Below are 20561 nucleotides of genomic sequence, written 5' to 3'. Positions count from 1 at the left end.
TATGCGAGCTACAGCGAGGGTACAAGGGCTCAACGCTTGGCTTCCGCTGCAGAGAAGCCTCTCCCCAGAGGATCAGGTGAGCATTCGGGTCCCAAAGCTGTCCCCGAAGGCGTCCATTTCAGCCTGCCCCTATGTACTGCACATCGCCAGAAGCGGATGAGGGGCTGGAGACGCCAGGACACTAATCGTACCAGGCGGTCTGTCTATCCGTATCCGTGCAGATTGTTTGGGTCAGGGAGGCATCTGCAAGCGCTGCGGCCGCGCAAGGGCCCGTCATGCTCGCTGGGTAGCCACGTGTGAAAGCTTTCGCTGCTGGCTCCAGTCTGCCGGCACCTCCAGGCTCCAGTCGGTCGAAAAGGAGCCTTTGGAGGCCCGCTCAGCTCATTCCCAACGACATCGACATGGAGATAAGCTCGAGATAAGTTACAGGTGATGTAGGAGATACGGATACGGATAGCTGTTTCCTCTATGTATGCGATGCTGGCAGATTTTTCCCCGTCGCACATTTGACACGGCTGGTAGGATCGACTTATCCGCAGAATCCTGGCATTCCGAGCCGCCGCCATGCACGCGTGCGCAAGCGCTGTCTGGTGTCTGGTCTGCGCTGCTGCCGCTGCCGCGCCCAGATGCGAGGTGTCGGCGCTTCACACGACAAAGGCCGGTTCCAACGTCTGAAGGATGGTGATGGAATAACAGCTTCACTGCGACGCTGGACTCCTGTCAACCATGATGATCCGGGCAGCTGTCACTCTACACCTTGCGCGAAGCGGCTCAGGATTGTGGCTGCGGAGAGCTGGGACGACTGGAATGCGATTGGCGGCCACATCACAGAAAGTGGCATTCGCGGCACATGCAGCCACTCTCCCATCTACGGGGTCAGAATCTCTAGGCGCCAGAGTCCTAGTCCTGCGGATGGTCAAGAAGATTTACTTATTCATGAGCACTCCTCTGCCCGCTCAAAGTCTACGCAGCTTGGGAGCAGAGTTCAGACCTCGCATGCGAGAGGACGCACTGGAGGTTCGAGCTTATCGAGAAGTGTCATTGGCAGAACTGGGTAAGTTGTGGTGTACAAGTACATTCGACCCAATGCTCTTCTGTCGACGATTCCAGGAAGGCTTGGGAGGGGGGCTGTAGCGTCGAACCTTTTTGCATCACGCTGCCAGCCGCGTTGTGTCACACCCGCCCGCCATGAAAGGAGATGAATCCACCACATCGGAATCATAGAGGCACCACCGATCATGATGATGGAGGAGGCAGCCTTCTGACGCCCTTCTAACGCCCTTCTGATTCCCTTCTAGCGTCGCTTCCACGTCCCTCGCAGCTGCGAGTCTGCGACGCACTGAAGTTGTGAATTACCACCCTGCGCCAACCAGCGACCAGCACCGCAAGGTCGGGAACTTTAAGAGCGGAGCGGGAGGTTCTGTTGGTGTTGGCGCCGCCGCCGCCGCTGCTGCTGCTGATCCTCAGATCAAGATGGATGAGCCTGACACATGCAACAAACCGCGCCCGACTCTGTGCAAGCATCGAGAGACAGCGTCATCGCCGACAGCAGCTAGCGGCGATATTCTGCAGCGTGGTTGTTGGAGTCGTTGTTCGAGATTATGAATTATGGCGCGGCAGTGAGCGAAACGTCCAAAGCGGTTGCGAGGACTAATATGAGAGGCGGCAACATGAATCCTGGCGCAACGGGCGCGATAAGTGGCGATTTGTATACATGTATGGTCCGTGTAATAGGCCAGGATGGATGTATCCGCGAACAGGCAAACCTTGTCTGGATTCTGCAGTCCAGTCTTGTCGTCTATCGCTGCATCCAACGATATCAGCCCGTCGTTAGCGCCTCATCGTAAATGCTTACCCGGAGCTAGAATCTGACAGCAATTTGGTCTGGGGTACAGATAATCCGTGCTGCATGCCGGATGATTGCGCGCAAACCCCTGTAAAGGGCATTGCTTTTCTGAGTTCCGACGCACCTAGTCACGGATATCGAACTACGTATTCGTGGCGGGAGAGCATTGATGATTGGAACCCAATGCTGAATGCACTGCCCACGCCGTGTTTCGACGCTTTGCGAAGTCCCCCTGCGTTGCTCACAGAGTCCCAGTCATCACTGCCGCGGGCGTGCGAGCCCCCGATGGCTGGCTGGCCAACCAAACCCCGTTAGTCGATCATATCTTTGCTGCACTGTGAGCCAGGGGCAACGGTACGTACAGTACTCGAATTTCCATTTTCTACAACTGCCTTGATGTTTGTCAATTGCCGACCGCCCGTTCCGCTCCAGAGTCTAGTTTTCAATGCAGCCGACGCATTCATTCAGTGAGGGATCGCCATGCTCTGCACAGCGCGTTGGGAAAGCACTTCATCAGGAGCAGGTGTCAAGGCCCCAGGATCGGCCCTAAGGCTCGTCAGGCTCAGCAATGTCACCTGTCTGAGACTCTGAGCAACGCCTGTCTGCGCTGCCCCGCACGCTGGCTAGCTGAGCATGGCCTTGGCGAGCTGCCTACTGATACTTGACAAGAACGCCCGCCCGCCCTTGACAGACAGTATGTGCACTTGGCAGAACCGCAAACAATGAAGATAACTGCGTAGCCACTAGTGTGTCACTGGTGCAGTAGGGAGCTTCTGGGGTGTCTTGGCAGGCCACCACGTAAGGTATGTGACATTGATGATTAATAGCTAATTTATTTTATGCCTAGTACGGACTTGGCAGGCTCACAAGCCTCACAATAATATCTGCCATTTATTACTTTTGGGCCTCCCCCCCCCTGATTCCCCTCCCCTGCGACCAGCCATAAACGCCACTCGAGACTTGACTTGTAGGTCAACCCGTCGTTGGCAACGCTGCCACGCGCGCCAAGCCGCCGGCTCTCCCACCAAAAGCCCGCAGAACAAGTACTCACATGACCCGTCCGTCTCCCGTCTCCAATCCTGTCAACTTGGCTTTCACGTCGTGTCGTGTCAGAATGGTTTTACCCAACAGGCCACCAACCTTCCCGGAGGCTCCACAAGCCGTATGCAAGTACGTAGTCTCCGATGCAGCCTCGCCCAACCGAACTCGCCCTAGTATCGCGAGGAAGCCTTGGGAGATTGCTTCTCAGCTGCGGCTGTTCAACCTTGAACTATGCGGTCAACACCATTCATGAAGCTGGGGGGAGCGCCTGTCGACAACCGACTAATAATTAGTCTGCAGGTCGTCGTTGCTGTATGTACGTTCGGAGTAATTACGTAGGTACGTACGTCCATAATAAGCTTTGTCGCCAAGTGGGTTTCAGACATCTTTCTAATATGTTCTAGAAGATGATGTAGAAGGATATGCGTGCATCTTCATTCACTGACATGGGACGGACGACTCATTCAAATCGGGAGATCGCCCTGCCCTGGCGAGAGAGAGTCAGAGCCAGGCAGATCACTGACATAGCCCTCAGCCTCCGACGGTCCGACCTGCAGATAGATGAGTCGACGCACACGGCTCGAAGATCCTCCTCCATCAGTCGCACGCACAGGCGGTGTGGACGACTGGCTCTGATCAGGAGCAACATTTCCCTGGCTTGGCCCAACACCTGTCACCGTCACCGTCCAGCTCGCTCTAATTAGCACGCGCGCGAGACGGTGATTATTGATAAAGCATCGGCAGTCAGTGGGAGGCAGGCGGGTCGTCGACCCCGAGATACCCAGTCCCTGGATAGTCCACCCTCGAGCTCTTGGCTGCATCCAGTACCTTAGACACCGCTTCCTTGCCTTCAAGTTGGAACTCTGGAAGCGCGTCAAAACCGCGCACACGGCACACCGTGCTTTGTAGGTAGGTACGCTAAGCAACGTGCGCCAAGTGTCAGCCAAGTCTAATCTCATCCCCTTCAAAGGTGGCGGTCTCATTTGGGCGGCTTTGGGCCCTCTCCAGCTCTCTGGCTCTTTTTAGTCACTCACACCCACACACCCACCCCCGTACATATGCTAGGCACATGCATTAGCATGCATGCACGTCGGCGGCTTTTCGTGAGGTCACCGTTCAGGACTTGGCGTTCGACGACTGCAGTTGGAGAAGAAGGCATGCATGCATTTCGCGATCGTCCTCGTGCATACACTCTCTCATTTCAAACTGAATTGTGATTCAATTTTTGTCTATGCCAAGTGAAAAATAAAAATATAAAGTAACAATAGAGAGACGCGATGCAACATGATGCATCATCAACCCCTACTGCTGTTTGTTTCATCGCCGATTCCAAAAGAAGTTCCAAGTTGCCCAAACAAACCGCGCCTTGTAGCATGATGCTGTCCCGCTTTCACAAACCAACCAACCAAAACCGCAATGAACATGAAAGGACAAGATCCAACGTAGAAAAAGCCATGCCTCCGAAACATACTGGTGGGAAATAACAAATCATGCAGGACCAGCGGGTTCCGTTCGCGCCTGGGTGACCGACCAAAGTGAGACCGAAATTCTATGTACAATGAAACCATATATCGTGATGAAGCGTGTCAAAATCATGGACACCTGCTGGGAGAGCAACTCATGCCTTCCTGATTACTTTGAGAAAAAGAGTGTAGAGGGGATAAGGGGATGTCGATGAAGAAAAGAATGCAGAGCAAGTGTCGTCGTGTGCGTTAAGGAGGAGAGCAGAAGGGCCCGCCCGCCCATAGCTTGGTGAAGCCAGCCTCCGAAGCCTCAGGGGGGTTCTGCTGTCGAAGAAAGGGAGAGAGATTTGCAATCCCGAAGTGTCGAGATGCTTAATACACGGGGGGCTGCATGGCAGCATAATACATGCCGGACGTGGGTGGCCACGCGGCAGCGTGTTGCTGGGGCGGCATGAAGCCATTCGAGGCGAGCGTCATGGACGACGAGCTGCTTGTCCGGTGCTGCTCAAGAGGGAATCCATGGTCTGTACACTTTTCATCAGCGACTTAGCTCTCATGTTCCTCGGAAAGGGAGTTGACCTACCATTACCGTCTTCATACTCCATCTTGATACCGTGGTGGTGCCTCAGACTAGCGGGTGATGGGACCATGGGGTTCGGGGCGCTGGTAGGTAGGTAAGCCGAACCGGTACCGTACTCATCGTTGTTGGTGGAGCACGGACTGGAGACGTTGGATGGCACGGAGGTGGTCGACCCAGGGGCAGCCCAATTCTCGGCCGAGGCCGCTGACGACGGTGCATTGCCAGCAGCAGCCGCAGGAGCAAAGGGCCCGTAGCCCGCGGACGCGTAGTCAGGTAGGTTGCCGGGCGGTGGCGGCGGCGGCGGCGCGCTGAAGTCGCTGGAGGGGTACGGCGAGGTCCGTGGACTGGTGAGGGAGCCGACCATGGAGTAAGACGCGGCCGAGTGGTAGCTGCTCGAGTTGTGCGAGCTCGAGAGGCCGACCGATTCGCGGAGCGAGCGCAGCTCGTCCTCGAGCATGCGATTGCGGCGAAGGAGTTCCTGGACCGCCTGGTCGCGCGAGTGGACACTTCGGAGCTCATCGAGCTCGGCCTCGAGGCGCTCAATATGTTCCTTTGTGCGGGCGCGGATGGCACGCTGCGCCTCCCTGTCGTTGGCACGCTTGCGAGCGAGCTGTGCAGGTGTGAGTGTGGAGACGGAGCGAGTGCCTTTGGGGTGGCCAATGTCAATATGCTTCTTCTTCTTCTGTGGTCTGTCGAGACCGGGAGGAGAGGAGTACTGACCCTTGCGCTTGGAGACCTTGTTGTGGTCGGCAGAGGAGGATCGCTGCATGGATGTGGGGGAGTAAAGGCCGTCATCAACAGAGGCGGCTGATGCTGGTCGCGAGGTGGACCGATTCGACGGGGACGCAGACATGATGGTCGCTGGTGATGTGATCTGCTGGGTCTGGTCGGCGAGAACGGGTCGCTGAGTGTCCATGCGCCTTGACGAATCCTGAGTGGCGGATGGTCGTTCTTTGCAGGCCGCGTAAGAACAGGGTGAACGTTGGAATCGCAGCGAGGTTTGGTCTGGTTGGACTTGGTGCACGTCTGGTCATGCAAGTATGAACGTGGTGAAGGATATGAAGCGTACTGACGGTCGACTCAAGGTTAGGGCTACCTCGATATAGGAATGGGAGAGATCTCCATGAATGAGCTGGGACTTGGGGATGGAGATGTTATATACAAGGGGCTCAAGGACTACAGTTGCTGGTCCTGTGTGCCAGTAGGGCCGTCGCATGGAACTTGAAGGTCCAAACCAAGGGTATGTCTCCATCCGCCAGTAGGTAGATGTCCGGATAGGGAGGTGTGGATTCTCCCCCCCTCCTCCGTCTCTCGTGGCATGAAGTCGAGGGTGTGCATTTCGAGGCTTGGAGAGAGTGGGTACGTTCCTCCACTAGTCGTGGTCTAGAGGAGACGAGAGGGGGCGTCTAGGGTGTGATCATCGGTGAGGCTGATGGACTGTACGTGTAGGAAGCCACACGCACTCACCCCTCTGGAGCCGGAGCCGTAGCCCGGTCGAGGCTAGCCGTTTACGGCCTGGCGTTGACAGTCGAGGCTAAGCCGTATTTCGCGGATCATCAGCTCTAGCCTCTTGGCGATTGACAGACTGACTGTCACTGATGTGGACCAAGTCCAGGGAATGAAGGGTCCAATCTGCCAGGCAGCTGGCAAGCATCAGATTGCACCAGCCGACAGCACTTCGATTCCTGCAAAACGTCTCTCCTCAGAGCTGCAGAGGAAGCTTGCTCGCTCAAGCAATAGAGCCATGCCGTCACCAGCCAGCTTTGCGTCCCAGAGTTTGGTGGCTTTCAGTCCCGAATGGCGTCCGGCCGCCACCCAAAGCTTACCAGGCTGTCGGTCGACACGCTCTGCGTACGTCAAAGTCAATTCTCTGATTAGGTTTCTGGCTTTTCCCGATCTCGAGCCCCTGGAATGAGTGATTCGGTTCTCTAGAGATCGGGAACCCCATGATCTATCTGTGTCACCACACAGCTGGGCCACACGTACAAGTATGATCGTATCTCTCTCCCTCCCACGTGTGAAGCCGATAGCACGCTTGGTCACGTGCGCATTTTAGCTGTCCACCTTACGGATGACATTATTGTTAGATGGGCGATCTTGGATTCACAGGATGGGGAAGCTGGCAGGGGCCGGCTTGTCTGGCGAGCCGCGACATGTCAGATTGACAAGGTATCGCACGCTGCACGCATCTGCACGGTACTTTCCATCATCCCGGCAGAGAATCTGCGGCCAGGACTGGCACACATCTCTCCATTGTTATCGCAACACGAACACGTTCCGTCAGTCTTCATCAATTGCAAGACTCTCCACGCGTGCCCAGTACTTGTAGCTACCGGGTACGCAAGATGGACTGCAGTGGCCTGGGGTCGCAAGCAGGAACCACCTCATCATCTCTTGTGCGTAGGTACGTAGTCAACCATTATTTTAGAGTTTACGCCAATGTTCGAGCGTGCGCCGGCAGGGTGACGGCAGACTGACACCCGCAGCGGCATTTGGAAGTCGACATGGGAGCTGGAACCATGTTACCATGCGGTCGGTCTGTCGGTTCAACGCATGCGTCTGGCAATCGCATACCCAATCAACCCGCGATAGCACATCATGTACGTACAGGATAACTCCATGATCGCTCGTGTCGAACAAGCGACGTCTGGGGTGTTCGCTCGAAATGTTGTCGACACTTAGTGGAACTTGAGCTGGACGAGTGGTAATGGCGACATCCGTACAAAAGTGATCACTAATTGCATCACATCCATCCGGAGTCACCCGTCGGAAAGAGTGGGAAAGCACGGGTGGTTGGTTGGGCGCCCGCAGTCTGGGATTTCCAGCTCTCATTCCATTGTCAAGTTCCCCGTCATCCACAAAGTAAATCCTCGAGCAAAGAAACAATTCTTCCCCTGAGAAGATCCCAGGTGACCGGGTCGCACTGAGTCCTGACGCTGTGGCGCCGGGTAAGCCACATGCCAAAGAGAAAGGGGCTTGAAGCCAGTCTGCTCGCCGCGCCAACCCAAATGGTGGTGGCATTCTCTCTGGCGCGCGGGGAGGGGGAATCAGCATACTAGAGATCTGCTCCGGGTCCCCCCTCCCCCCCGTCATATCGGCATCAATGATCCTAGGATCCATGGTCGGCGAAGGCAAGGCCTGCCGGCAGCTGTCATGTTAGCTCTGCATCCCAAATGAAAATTTGCTGGGTGACACATCCGCACGATTTGATGACCATTCGTACCAGCCCGCGAGCAAAGTAGCCCGTGAATACCAACCAACTTGAAGCCACTAAAAGGTAGTATTGCAGGCCGGCGTTAAGCTGTGCAGTTGGAGTAGCAACCATCTTCACCGCCAACCCTGTTCTGTTTCGGTTCTTGTCTGCTTGATGGCTGGCTGGCTGCGCGTGTGCCATGTCGGTCAACGTCCGACGACGTGAGCGTGCCGGTGATCGACCGACGGGCCTCTCGAAGCCCTGAGGATGGACGGCGGACGGGTGGACGCCCCACTCACATCATCTTGAACAGCAAATTGCATCTTTTCTTGGCCCGTCGATCTGCCCGCTTCTTCCTTCTAGAAGCCTGACAAATGCCTTCTGTCGACTGTCCCGTCAATGTCTCGTGGCTTCATCTGTCCGTGCACTGCGTCCTTGTCATTGTGGCTGCAGCATCATGGCCTTGGCCCTTCGGCTGCGCAGCTGTCCTCTGCTCTGCTCTGCATCACGCCCTGAAAATGTCGTCGAGCGGTCCAATTTACGTACATGTCTCACATGTAGGTATACTTCCTCCCTAGGTAGACGGTGGCACACTGTTGTCGCCCACACCATTCCTCTAGACTGCTTGTTGTGTTTGCTTGCGAGCTGAGCACAGCATCATGATGCGCCGCACCACGTGTCAAGTCCGTGAGAAGCCCTCTCTTCCCCGGCTTCCGTAGCGGTCACCGAGCCCATCAACTGGTACCAGGCCGGCGTGACCGGCTCCGTTCAAAGTTCAAAGTGCTCCTGTTGCTCCGAGCCGTACCCGACGGCTGTTTGTCTGTCTGTCTGTTGCTCTCTACCAGACTATCACCTGTCAGCGCCTTTAGACTACCTAGTCCTGAGTTTTGACTGGCCAAGCTTTATTAGCGGCAATAATTGTTACTGATATTCAGCCTATGTGTGCCTCACCGCAAGCCAGACTGCTGTAATTAATTAGAGCGCGTCGAATCTCAGCCGCCAAGGCGAACGCCATCACGCAGTCTCTCAGCTCGGTCCTTAATCCGGCCCGAATACCTAGCATCGACTCTGGTCTGCCATGCGCACAGGCATCGGTCCCCGGTGTCAGCACCAACAAAGCTAACGCCCCGAGCCAAGACACGAGCTCCTCCAGTAACTTCGCGGTTGGTGCGTATAGTACTAAGCCTGATCACTGGCTTGGGGCGTCGCTGCTCTCGTGTCAGATGTGTCCCCGTGGGCATACATGCCCTTGTAATACCCGAGGCCAGTACATCATTAGGGAAGTTGTACATACTTTCGTCTCCACGAACTTTCGCCATTGTTTCACAGCAGCCACATATCACATGACGAGTCGGCCTGTGATGTTGGAAAAGAAACGCAGATAATCATCGGGGTGTTGAGCCATTGTCAGGCAGACATCTATCCAAGCCCCCCGGCGCGAGGCATCACCATTGTCATGTCTGCTTGGACTCCTCAACCGCTGGCGGCGGCAGCTCAGAGCCGTCGACGAGTTCCGGGTTCTCCGTCTTGACAGCCTCCACGAGCTCCTCCATACCACCCACCATTGTCGGCCCCTGCATGCCCGCTGGCGGCAGCGCCCATCGCGGCAGCGGGCTGGTGTACGACCAAGTGCCCTTGGCGTCCTCGTACCGGAGGCTGTGAAGCCAAATCTCCAGCTCGTGCGCCCCGGGGTCCGAGTACAGGGGCGTGCTGCATGCCTCGCATAGCTCGCCCGTCATCTTCTCGGCCCGCTTCTTCTCATAGTCGTCGACCATCTCGTCATAGTACGCGACGGCCTCGGCCACCTCCTGCTTGCCCATGCGTGACAGCCGGCTGATGACGTCGTCGTCCGTTGTTTCGGTGCCATCGGTGTCGCCCTGCCCCAGCCTCAGACCCCAGACCCGCCGGTTGGCGTAGATGGGATCGTTCTCGATGGGATGCCCCAGATGCTGGAGGTGCACACGGATCTGATGCGTGCGCCCCGTGACGGGCAGGCATCGTACAATGGAGTGGCCCGTCTTCTCGAGCCACGGCTTGCCATCCTTCTTTTGCTTTCCTGCCGCCGACGCGCCGGGGGCTTCTCGTGGGGGGTAATACGCCAACTTCTTGAAGACAGTCCGAGCAGTCTTGCCGTTGGCACGGACGCGATTCAGTCCTAGCTTGGGCGAGATGGACAGGATGGGCTCGTCGCAGATGACATCGCCGTCAGGGAACTCGCCCGTGACGCGTGCAATGTACTCCTTACGCACCGACCGCGCCTTGATCTGGATGCCGAGATGCTCGGCCGCCTTGACGTTCTTCCCGATGAACATGATGCCGCTGGTCAGTCTGTCCAAGCGGTTGCATGGATGAGGGAGAAAGTGCTGGCCTCTCTCCGCAATGAGGAGCTCGATGATGGAGTTGAAGTTGTAACGGCCCGCTGGGTGCACCGGGATGCCCGCGGGCTTGTTGATGACAATCATGTCCTCATCTTCGTGGATGATCCCGATGGAGTCGGAGGTCACAGGGGGCTCGTGGCGGTGCATCGTGTGCGAGACCATTTCTCCGTTCTGGAGGATGTGGTTGGGCCCAACGTGATGTCCATTCACGGCAATCAGCCCCCTTTCCATGGCATCTCGATAGTACTCGACCGGCCGGTCCCGAAACTCGGACTCAAAGATGTTGATCAGACTGCGCCCTCGCCACCTCTCCTTGCACCAAGTGTTGTATGTCCAGAAGTATGGCTCCACGCGCCGGAGGTCGCCATCGATCATGTAGGGCCTGGGCCAGGGACCCATGCTCGGCGTGATGAGTGCTTCGTGCGGCTTTGGCTTGGGGATCACCCGCGGCAGTGCTGGGTTCCTACGCTGAGTCTTGACACGCTTCTCCTTGGGTATCGTCTCCGGGCCAATCTGAGGCAGATCCTCCGCTAGATCCCCAAAAGGAAGGCCTTGCAGTGGAGAAGACATGGCAGCCCGGATCGTCCGAAAGGGTCGAGGCAGGCGCATCGACAGGCCACCGAGAAAAGAAAAGAAGAAGCCTGCTCTCACTTGCTCCTGAGAGTCAACCGGTCTCACGATTCACCACCCAAACGAAGCGTGCCTGATGGATGCGTTTCTCCGCAGGCTGTCCACACCACTCGAGCCTGGTGAATCAGGTTCCGTTTCTGTCGTTTGGTTGTTGTCCGTGGTCCTGCCACTGATACTGGCGATTGTGAGAGGGGAGGGGCTTTGCTCATGAAAAGTTGAAGCGTGATGCGGCATGCCAAGTCCAGACGCGATGCACCAGCCACAGTCTCACAAATTATGGGTCGAGTCGTGGCGCAAGCTGCACAGTGTGGCTGCAACACAACCTCGGCTCAGTTTCATCGCGGTCCCGGCAATTGTTCACGTCAAGTTACAATTGATGTGATGTTCGAGACATGGATAGAACATGGGCCGCTCTTTCTCGACGTGCCACACGAGCGGTCTCTGATTGCTAGCTTCGCGATCCACCGAAACAACGCTTCCACCAGCTGACAATGGCATCTCTCCAAGATCTAAAGGCACGTCGGCGGGAAGACTACCCCTACATCCTGGACTACCGCACGCGATGGTAAGCTTGCCGAAACAGACTCACATCACCTTCCACCCACTCAGCTCCACGGTCTCATGTTCCGAAAATATTAATAGATCGTCAATATAGGAACGACAATGACATGTACGACCACATGAACAATTCAGTCTACAACTTTCTGTAAGACTACCTAGCTGAAAGCAGCCCCCTCCCGAGCCGAGGAATCCTGGCTGACGCCTACGATGCCCTAGGTTCGACTCGGTGGTCAACGACTATCTGATGAAGCACTGCAATCTGCACCCGCCCACGTCGGAGGAGCACCCTCTCGCAGCTCACCTCCACACAGACTTCTTCTCCTCGATCGCCTACCCGGCCGTGGCAGAACTGGGCCTGCGCGTTAACAAGCTGGGCAAGTCAAGCGTCACGTACGAGATTGGTCTGTTTGAACAGGGATCGCCGGGCATCAAGGCTGTGGGCGAGTTTGTCCACGTCTGGGTGCAACGTGCGACCCAGAAGCCAGGCCCCACGGGTATGAGCGATGGCCTGAGGAAGGGACTGGAGAAAATCTACAAGGGGCCCGGGTCGTCGTCATCTTCCGCCTCGCCTCGAGGCAGCAAGCTGTGAATTGTGATTTCGAGGGCAAGAGACCGTCTTTACATGTACTTTTTGTATGTCGACATTGTTCACTTCTTACTGCAGCTCGTACTTTTGCATCGCACCATCCTGCTCTCCGCTACGGAACATCTTCTCCAGGAACTCAAGGTCGGCCAGTGCCTCTTCCGGCGTCTGGAGAGGGTTCTGCTTGCCACTGGCGATGCCTTGGGCCCAAGCGGCGACCTCCTCCTTGACGCCGCTGGTTCTCTCAAACTCCTTGACGGTCTCCTCCCCATTCTCCGTCGTGACCGTGACCTTCTCGCCGGCCACTTTGACAGACCCCTTCTCATACCCAACTTGCCACTCGTAGGCACTGAGACGTGTGCCGGAGGAGATTTGGAAGGCTCCGCTAGCACCTGACTTGGTCTTGACAATGGCGGTCACCGAGTCGATGGGCGGGAGGTGCTCTTGCGCCTGCTGCGAGTACGCAGCCACCTGCGATGCCGCCGAGTCCTTGCCGCGGAGGAACAGACGCGCGGTGGCAGCATGGTGCACGCCGCCGTCCAGGAGAAAGCCGCCCTGGTATTCGGGTGTCTTGCGCCAGGCAGTGTTGAAATACTTGTTGTCTGATCGCATGAGACCAAAGCTCTTGATGTCGAAATGGGTGACCCTCCCCATATGGGCAGCCTGCTCCGCTGCATACGTGAAGCTGGGGAGAAAACGGTGATTCTCTGCAATGGACAACGTGGCCTTGCCAGGCAGGCCCTTCCAGTAGTCAATCAACTTCTTACCGCCGGCTATATCGGCAGCAATGGGCTTCTCGGCCAGGACGTGCTTGCCAGCTTTTAAGGCGGCCTCAATGTGCTCGGGCTGGCTGAGTATGGGCAAGGCGATGATGACAGCGCCAATGTCCTCTCGCAGAAGCAGGTCGTGGTAGGTCCTGCCTACGCCCGCATCATTCGAGTACAGTTCCAGCGAGGCGCCATTGGTTGTGAGAGCAGCTGTCTCCTGGGCTGACTTGAGGGAGCGCGAGAAGATGGCCTTGAGTGAGAGCAGATCAGACGCCTGGGCGACTGCTGGCTGACAATCTGTCAGAATTCAGAGGAGCATGTGGGAGGGAGGGGTTTGATGTACGTACTAGATGCTGCTCTTTGACAAAGATGCCACTGCCAACAATGGCAACGCCGATCGGTGCCATTTTGATGTCGGTTTGGGGATTTCTGGACCTTGGCTGGCAGAGATGATTGTGTTGGGATGAGACAGATGATGATGTATGCGGGGGTGCACAGCTTCCTCGCGATGCCCCGCCTCCTCGCATCCAGGGACACCTACCTACGTATTGCTGACGAAAGAGAGCCATATCGGCAATGAATGTTGTTCAGGCCACCGTCTTCCTTGAAGTTTCTTAATGTCGAAACTACTGTAAAATGTCCATGGCGGCAACGACATGATCATCATCTGTCCGTCGTCATCGTCTAGGCCTCCAAGCATCCGCTGTCTCTGCAAACATCTAGAGGCTGGAGTCTGGGTATGAACCCTGTCTCCTCTCTTCGAAGACATTTAAAGAGGCCAAAGCGTATAAGTATGGGTAAGCCTGTCGCGTCAGGCTATCTCATGTATCACCTAACGGCCTGGCCACACGCCGCTTGTACTGCCTCTCATCCCGTCAACGGCTTATGACTGGGAAACAATAGTATCCAGAGTGATGAAGGTGATGACTTCACAGCTGGTGGAAATCTTGTCTTAGCATGATGAACGAGATCTCTTGGTCTAAAGAAGCTGGCTCCTTTATGGTGGTGGCTCCTGAGAGTGTTCCCTGTCTGTCGCAGATCTGACTACATGTGTTGTGCCTATGGGGGAATCTGAGTAACGGCAGAACGCGGGAATGAATGTTGTCTCTGTGATAATCCCCAAATGAATGGTCGTCCTTTTTCCTATCACGCGCTTCCACCCGATCCTTTCAACAAGTCTGCCAATGATTCGGCCCAAGATCCCTACATGGGACCATATGCCTCTGACTCCCAGGCAAGCAACAGTTTTTCTTCGGAGTAAGAAGAAGCGACGGACTTGGACTACAATTCAGCCTCTCTCTTGACCTGGGGGGCAAAGATCTTTCTGAGTTCTCAAAGCCAAGGTATCGTGGGTAATCCCTTTCGCCCTATCCTGAGGCGCTGTTGTAGCGACCAATTTTGACTTCTTTCTTCGGGGGTATATAACATAATGGGGGATCGATGATGAGGGGGCCCTTGATATTCATCACGAAAGCCCTGCTGTCTAAGCCTCTTCGTAGCGGTAGAGTTGCTCAACGCAAAGCTTGACGAGAATGGCCCTGCGACGCTGTTGCATAAGCAGCACGCGTCTATTTGCTCGTTTTACCTGCTCCCAATTGCCCTCATCTTGCTCATACACATCGGGGACACTTCGAAGAGAAACAGATTCCGTAACTCTACATCGCTTGGCGTGGCCCGGAATGCTGCCACATCGTATTTGCAAGGAACCCTTTGCACTGATCATCTCGACTGTGGGTGGATATCTATACATTTTCAGATCTTCTAGAAGATTAGTGATCTTGGTGACTACACGTAGCAATAGACTACATGGAGTGACTTACCGCAGCGATATGTTTTCAGAAATTGTGGAAAATACTTCAATCCAGAGACAGCAAACGTCCAGAAGCATGAATGGAAAAGATGCGATCTCAGACAAACAGATCCAGATATACATGCTTTTGTATGCCAGCCAGCCAATGCTGCCATTGGTGCTGAACTCAGTCGGCAACGTGGCACTGCAGGTCTACACCCTCATCAGCAAAAGCGACGAGCAATGATCCTTGCGACGCGGGGTTCATTCTCATCTTCAATTCGTGCGCGGTGGCATCCCATCAGTGTGATCGACTGCATCCGCCTTGATGCTGATGATTACCTCCACTCGAGGCGCACGCCTCTCGCCAATAAGGCTTGCTGCGCTCGAAAGTCTACCCCTGCACGCAAAGCGTCTGGTGCGAGGCTTAATAGAAGATGAGTCATTCTAGATGTCAACATCGTATTCGAAAATAAATATGCTAGTATGAGATATGAGATTCATCAGGGCGCGCTCAGAGACCACCAGTCCCTGAAGCCTTGATGTCTAGTCCGTGCCACTTGTGGAAAACGTTGCTGGGGTCATACTTGGACTTGACCTCCCTCAGCCTCTTGAGATTCGAGCCGTACGCATCCTCTGGCCGCAGTACATCCGCCTCCATGTTGATATACCGTCCAATGGGCGCGTCTTGCTTCTCGTCCTTATCAGGATCGTACTGGTACCCCAGAGTCTCGCGGATCTGCTTGACAATCTCCCTGTTGAACTCACGGAAAGCGTCGTCCTGCGCCGGATCCGTCCAGCCAAACATGGTGACGACGTCGTAGTAGTCGCCGCGGTTGGTGTAGGCTGTCTCCTCGAGGCCAACCTCGCGGACCTTGTGCATGGGAAAGAATTCGAGCGCAATAGCACTCTGGGGGGTCGCGCCTGGGGTGGCGTCACAGAAACTCCAGAACGTATCGGCCGTCTTCTGAACGTCCTCGGCCTTCAGGGGCATCGCCACGTTGCCAGAGCCCATAAGGCGCCGGATGCCGTGTCCGGCCAGCGGGTTGATAAGCTCATTGACGTTGCGCATGCGCATCACCTGGGTTGTATCCATGATGGGCCCGACATCAAACAGGTCCTTGAAGAACTCCCGACCCTCCTGCTCGGAGCCGTGGAAAAGGGGCGAGACGATGAGCATGTGGCTCTGGCCGTCGGGGCCATACCCAATGGCAAGGACAATGCAGTGGCCTTCGCGGTTATCCTTCTCGTGGAAATTGTTAACGGCGCCGACAAGCTGGGGTAGCTTGTCGGCCATGAAAATCAGGGCACCGCTGTAGACCGAACCCTGTGGGTGGACTCGAGAGGTGAACTTTGTGACGACGCCGAATTGCGCACCTGCACCTCGCACAGCCCAGAACAGATCCGGGTTCTTCTCCGCCGAAGCTTCCTGAACTGTGCCGTCGGCAGTGACAATCTCCACCGACAGGAGGTTGTCAATCGTCAGGCCGTGCTTGGAACTCAAATACCCGTGGCCGCCGCCTAGGATCAGTCCACCGACGCCGGTGTGGTTCACGGTCCCACCCACGATAGCCAGGTCCAGAGGATCGAGCGCGTCGTCCAGATCCTTCCAGAGGCAACCACCCCCAAACGTGATCGTGTGGTTGACCTTGTCGACGTTGGCCTGGCGCATCTTGCAGAGGTCAATGACCATGCCCTCACTTGAGGATGTGCCACTGGTGGCGTGGCCTCCACCGGCAGCCGTCATAGGTATGCCATTCTCGACGGCAAACTTAATGGCTGTCGAGACCTCGCTCGCGTTGCTGGTTTTCACAACAACTTTCTAACAAAGGGTTAGTGTCAGATGCATGCGTAGCTTGTCGGATGTTCCATTTACAGCTCGCTTCTCGGCCGTCTTACTCCACCGCTTCAGACTGTCTTCGTATCCTTCATCCCCCGGCACAAGTACCGAGCCGGAGGCAATTGCGTCGCGTAGTTTCTGAAGGTCGACCATGACTGCACCTCATGCGTTCGTGTACAGCAAAGAATGCTTGTTAATGCGCACAAGAAAGATCGTCATTGCTGGGTGCCTTGGGGCTTATGTGGTATCAGGCAGGCTGTTACGTACTACAAGGTACACAAAAACCCCGCCTCGGAGAGGAAGGTGGCAGCATAATTGATTGCCTACATACGGATAGACAAGCATCGCAGGTGGCGCTATGATGGGCGGCGGTTAACAAGGAGGATGCAGATGGCGTGGGCTAAGATCTCACCCACCGTACGCACATCTGCCGAGGGTTCCCAACAGCCTGGGAGCTGGCAACCACTGCTAGGCGAGTACTTGACACGATGATCAGTGCAAAAAAGTACGCAATTGCCAACGGAGCAAGTGCGTAACAGTGATGACCAGTGGTATTCCGGTCTGTGGGCCGCCCCGCAGAACATAATCACGAAATCCGACACCAGACGGCGATCCCCTGGCAGCTGTCCTGCGTCGTATTTCACGTAAATTCCTGACGACATCAGTCAGGGATCATGTCTGGATTGCAGCCTCGTCCTCGACGGATTCCGTCTGCATGGCTGCAATGCCGTTCGTGAGGTCGTGCAGCGCATGCTTGACCGCGAAGCCATGCTTGTCGATGACGCCCTCGCCACCTGTGACGAGATTGAGAGACGTGCTGCCTTGCAGCCAACGCTGCAGTTTAAGCGCCGCTGCTGCTGCGTCCACTGCGACGTGCCAGTTCGCGACCGCGGCCGTCATCATGCCGTTGACAATGGTCGTCTTGATGAACCGGGCCGGGGCAGCTGCGTGGCATGATGGTGCTATCGCGAGCGTGGCCCAGATGTAGATGCCCAGAATCGTGGACCGGCGGCTGACGAGCATCTTCCACGAAAACCCCCAGATCTGGTACATTTCGCTTTCGCTACAAACCTCGCTTGTTGGCACTCGGCTGAGAATCGCACGGCAGTATACCATGGCTGCCATGCGGACCATTTGATAGACAGGATCCGAGGCCTCGATAGGCGGTGAACTCCTGTCGCTTGACCCGTTGGGCGACCCATTGTCGGATCCATGAATCGAAGTGACAGGCGTATACAGAGCCACTGCATCCGGCAGCTCGCCCAGGCGGCCGTATGCCGACGATGCCACACTCGTAGCGTTTTGAGAAATTTCTGGCGTCGCGTCATCGGGCAGAGACAGCACTGCTTCGAAGACTTCGCGCATATCGTCCAAGATTCGCGCTGTGTAGACGTGGATCTGTAGAGAACCAGCCATCGATGCGAACGAGGGCCAGCCAGTCAAGTAGGGCGTGTTAAGCGAGGATTGATACGGGACCATGATGGGATCTGTGAACGAGAAGCCGCGGCGTCCGTAAATCTCGGGTTGAGTCTCGTGGGCGAGCGCCATGCAGACATCGTTTCTGTACATACACACATCAGCAATCAAGCATCAGTAGACGATCGGTGGGATGACTCACACCAAGATGGCCTTTGCAATGTAGCCATGCATACCCAGGTCCTGCAATCCCCCTCTCATGGCAACCATGGTCCGCAGCCCCTTCATGTGGGCATGGAGAGCCTGCGTGCCACCCCAGTACCATTCATCCAGCACCATTTCTGTGACGGCGAGTATGGCCACATCCGTTGTTTGCGTTTGAGGTGATTGAAGATACTCGTTGAGCGATTGGAAGACTGTGCCGCGCAAAGCCACGACGACAGATTTGGGTATGTGACGTATCTCATTCAGGAAGCAGGCCGATGTGAACAGTATGATCTTGATGAGGAGCGGGTCCTGTATCATGCACGGCACCCAGTGCTTCATGAACGGGTGATCAGGATCGGGTCTCCCGCTTATGCAGGCCTTGTAGCGCGACAACAATCGTAAGTCTAACATGTCAGTGAGTCCAGATCTCGCGAGAGCGGATGAGACCACTCACGAGTGCGTAACAGCTCCTTGTTCAACTTGGTCGGCACCATGGGCAGATGCCTCATCTCCGCGTCCATGCTCTGCAGACTGCTCTGTGGTTGTTGCTTGCCCTCGGCCTCCCAAATCAACCTCGCCGCGTCAAAGAGCCAGTCGTCCGCGGAATTTATCGCGGCATCTTCGGAAGAGTATTTCTCCAGTATCTCCTGTAGAGCACCATCCGGTTGCCACCTGCCTGGTTGGCGTTGGTTTGTCGTGGCTAGCCTGACGGGTAGCCAGTGCCGGTAATGTGATCTCAGTCTGTCCGCAGCAGAGCCGTACTCCGTGGTTGTCATCTGGCGGAGTGGTGAGGTTTTCTCGAGCTCCTTGATGACAGCCTGAACGTTGCTGCCAGGTCTCATCTCCAGCTGAAGGACGGCTTCTTGAATCCCGGCGAACCCGAGATGAGCATAAGGGGTCTCTTTCGACACAGCTTGCGCAGCAACATCGTCTGGGACGCCCTTCCGTTTCCTAAGTCGTCAATATCACGGTCAATCGCCCAAGGGAGCCATCCTACCCTCTTGGCTTGAAAGCGTAATCACATATAGGCTGAGGAAAGCGTCTGGCGCAATTTGTGCACGGTTGTCCTTGGGAGCACTGTGTTCGATTGCATTAGCCTGCATCATAGGAGAAGAAGGGCGGACAAGGCGAGATCTGCAAGATGATAGCACGGCGCCTTCGCAGCTCTCAAGGGGTCTGTTGACTGGGGCGCGGCACCTCAGACAGCTCAAGATCCGTCTCATCTGCCAGGGGAGACACAAATGCTGCGCTTTCATTGATTGACACAATAATTGCAAATTGCGACTTACCCTTTGCTTCCGGCGGCGACATTCCGAGCAAGACAACGCCTGTCGATCCGGCCGTTTCGACTTTGATGTTGGCCGAGACCCCTGCTTCTTGCTATGCAAGGTGTCGGACATGATGGATCGTGTCACGTCGCCTCACTGGCGGCCGAAGGAGTGGATGGGGTCCAACAAGTGCGCACGAGCGGCGCGACACTGCACGCTGGCGGCTCCGGGGCGAGTGAGGTCGGGCCTGGCAACCACCTCGCGGTCTTCCGGGTTGAGGAGAGAGATCCGGACGGATGTGATCTGGGCGAGCTGCCAAGGCGGGTATTGGCAATGCGGAGTGTGCACGTTGGCGGCGTGGCGCTCGCTGTCACCGTCGGTCGGTCGCTGCTGAGCTCCCCCGCCCTGTGTCTCCTTGCCTCCTCCTTGTGCTCCGAGATGTGCTCTGCTCCTCAGCTGAGGCTGTGAAAACCTTCCGCACCTGACGCGGACTTGGTCTGTGCAAGGTTCTGGCAGGTCAAATTAGCATTATCGCTGCCGTGGACATGTGTTTCGAGAGGCGAAAGTAGGTCGAGACTCGAGAAGTGGGACTCAGTACCTTGTAGCCTGCTGCTGCCTGGTCTTTCTACAAGATCACCGTCGCTACGACGGGATGTGGTCGCAAGCTTCTTGCGTCGCTATCAAGCTACCAATTCGACAACTCCTACAAATAAGTAGTAGGTACCTTAGGATATCTTAAGTCATGCAATTTACTCCACAAGCTTTCTGCAGGTACGTCGAAACGCTGAAGAGATCTCGAACGACAAGGATTGAGACACGGTAGATCATTCAAGACAAGTTTTTCGGGTTAGACGGGACGACGCATCTTCTCGTCATACACTGTATCTTCGAGACTCGAGCGAATCGGCACGACTGCTACTACCAATCAAGTAGAGTTTATTCTTATTTTTGTTGGATTGTGCAATATCAATCCGTTTGGCCCGCCGCTCAGGGTCTGTC

At 55.9% G+C, this 20561-nt stretch overlaps 6 protein-coding genes across 6 annotated transcripts; 1 reads left to right on the top strand and 5 right to left on the bottom strand.

Moving 5' to 3' along the window:
- Positions 1-4722: 4722 nt before the first annotated feature.
- On the bottom strand, positions 4723-5846 carry J7T54_007646 (uncharacterized protein; the record flags this gene model as incomplete). Its single annotated transcript, XM_051509478.1, has 2 exons — positions 4723-4874; positions 4934-5846. 2 exons carry the CDS (start codon positions 5844-5846, stop codon positions 4723-4725), a joined length of 1065 nt encoding a protein of 354 aa, XP_051359561.1.
- A 3731-nt stretch (positions 5847-9577) lies between these two features.
- J7T54_007645 (uncharacterized protein) lies at positions 9578-11110 on the bottom strand (the record flags this gene model as incomplete). Its single annotated transcript, XM_051509477.1, has 1 exon — positions 9578-11110. The coding sequence occupies one exon, from the start codon at positions 11108-11110 to the stop codon at positions 9578-9580; it is 1533 nt and encodes a 510-aa protein (XP_051359560.1).
- Positions 11111-11622: 512 nt separating this feature from the next.
- J7T54_007644 (acyl-CoA thioester hydrolase) lies at positions 11623-12281 on the top strand (the record flags this gene model as incomplete). Its single annotated transcript, XM_051509476.1, has 3 exons — positions 11623-11696; positions 11787-11837; positions 11909-12281. 3 exons carry the CDS (start codon positions 11623-11625, stop codon positions 12279-12281), a joined length of 498 nt encoding a protein of 165 aa, XP_051359559.1.
- A 66-nt stretch (positions 12282-12347) lies between these two features.
- On the bottom strand, positions 12348-13449 carry J7T54_007643 (uncharacterized protein; the record flags this gene model as incomplete). Its single annotated transcript, XM_051509475.1, has 2 exons — positions 12348-13331; positions 13390-13449. 2 exons carry the CDS (start codon positions 13447-13449, stop codon positions 12348-12350), a joined length of 1044 nt encoding a protein of 347 aa, XP_051359558.1.
- A 1896-nt stretch (positions 13450-15345) lies between these two features.
- On the bottom strand, positions 15346-16824 carry J7T54_007642 (6-hydroxy-D-nicotine oxidase-like protein; the record flags this gene model as incomplete). The annotated part of the gene is made up of 2 exons (XM_051509474.1): positions 15346-16653; positions 16708-16824. The coding sequence occupies 2 exons, from the start codon at positions 16822-16824 to the stop codon at positions 15346-15348; spliced, it is 1425 nt and encodes a 474-aa protein (XP_051359557.1).
- Positions 16825-17343: 519 nt separating this feature from the next.
- On the bottom strand, positions 17344-20390 carry J7T54_007641 (uncharacterized protein; the record flags this gene model as incomplete). The annotated part of the gene is made up of 6 exons (XM_051509473.1): positions 17344-18232; positions 18290-18698; positions 18749-19245; positions 19584-19674; positions 19760-20018; positions 20316-20390. The coding sequence occupies 6 exons, from the start codon at positions 20388-20390 to the stop codon at positions 17344-17346; spliced, it is 2220 nt and encodes a 739-aa protein (XP_051359556.1).
- Between the last annotated feature and the right edge of the window lie 171 nt (positions 20391-20561).

This window comes from Emericellopsis cladophorae, assembly GCF_022114955.1.
Source record: "Emericellopsis cladophorae strain MUM 19.33 chromosome Unknown NODE_62_length_120238_cov_116_934538, whole genome shotgun sequence".
In the NCBI taxonomy this organism is placed as follows: domain Eukaryota; kingdom Fungi; phylum Ascomycota; class Sordariomycetes; order Hypocreales; family Bionectriaceae; genus Emericellopsis; species Emericellopsis cladophorae.
This window is presented reverse-complemented; position numbering and strand designations above follow the sequence as displayed.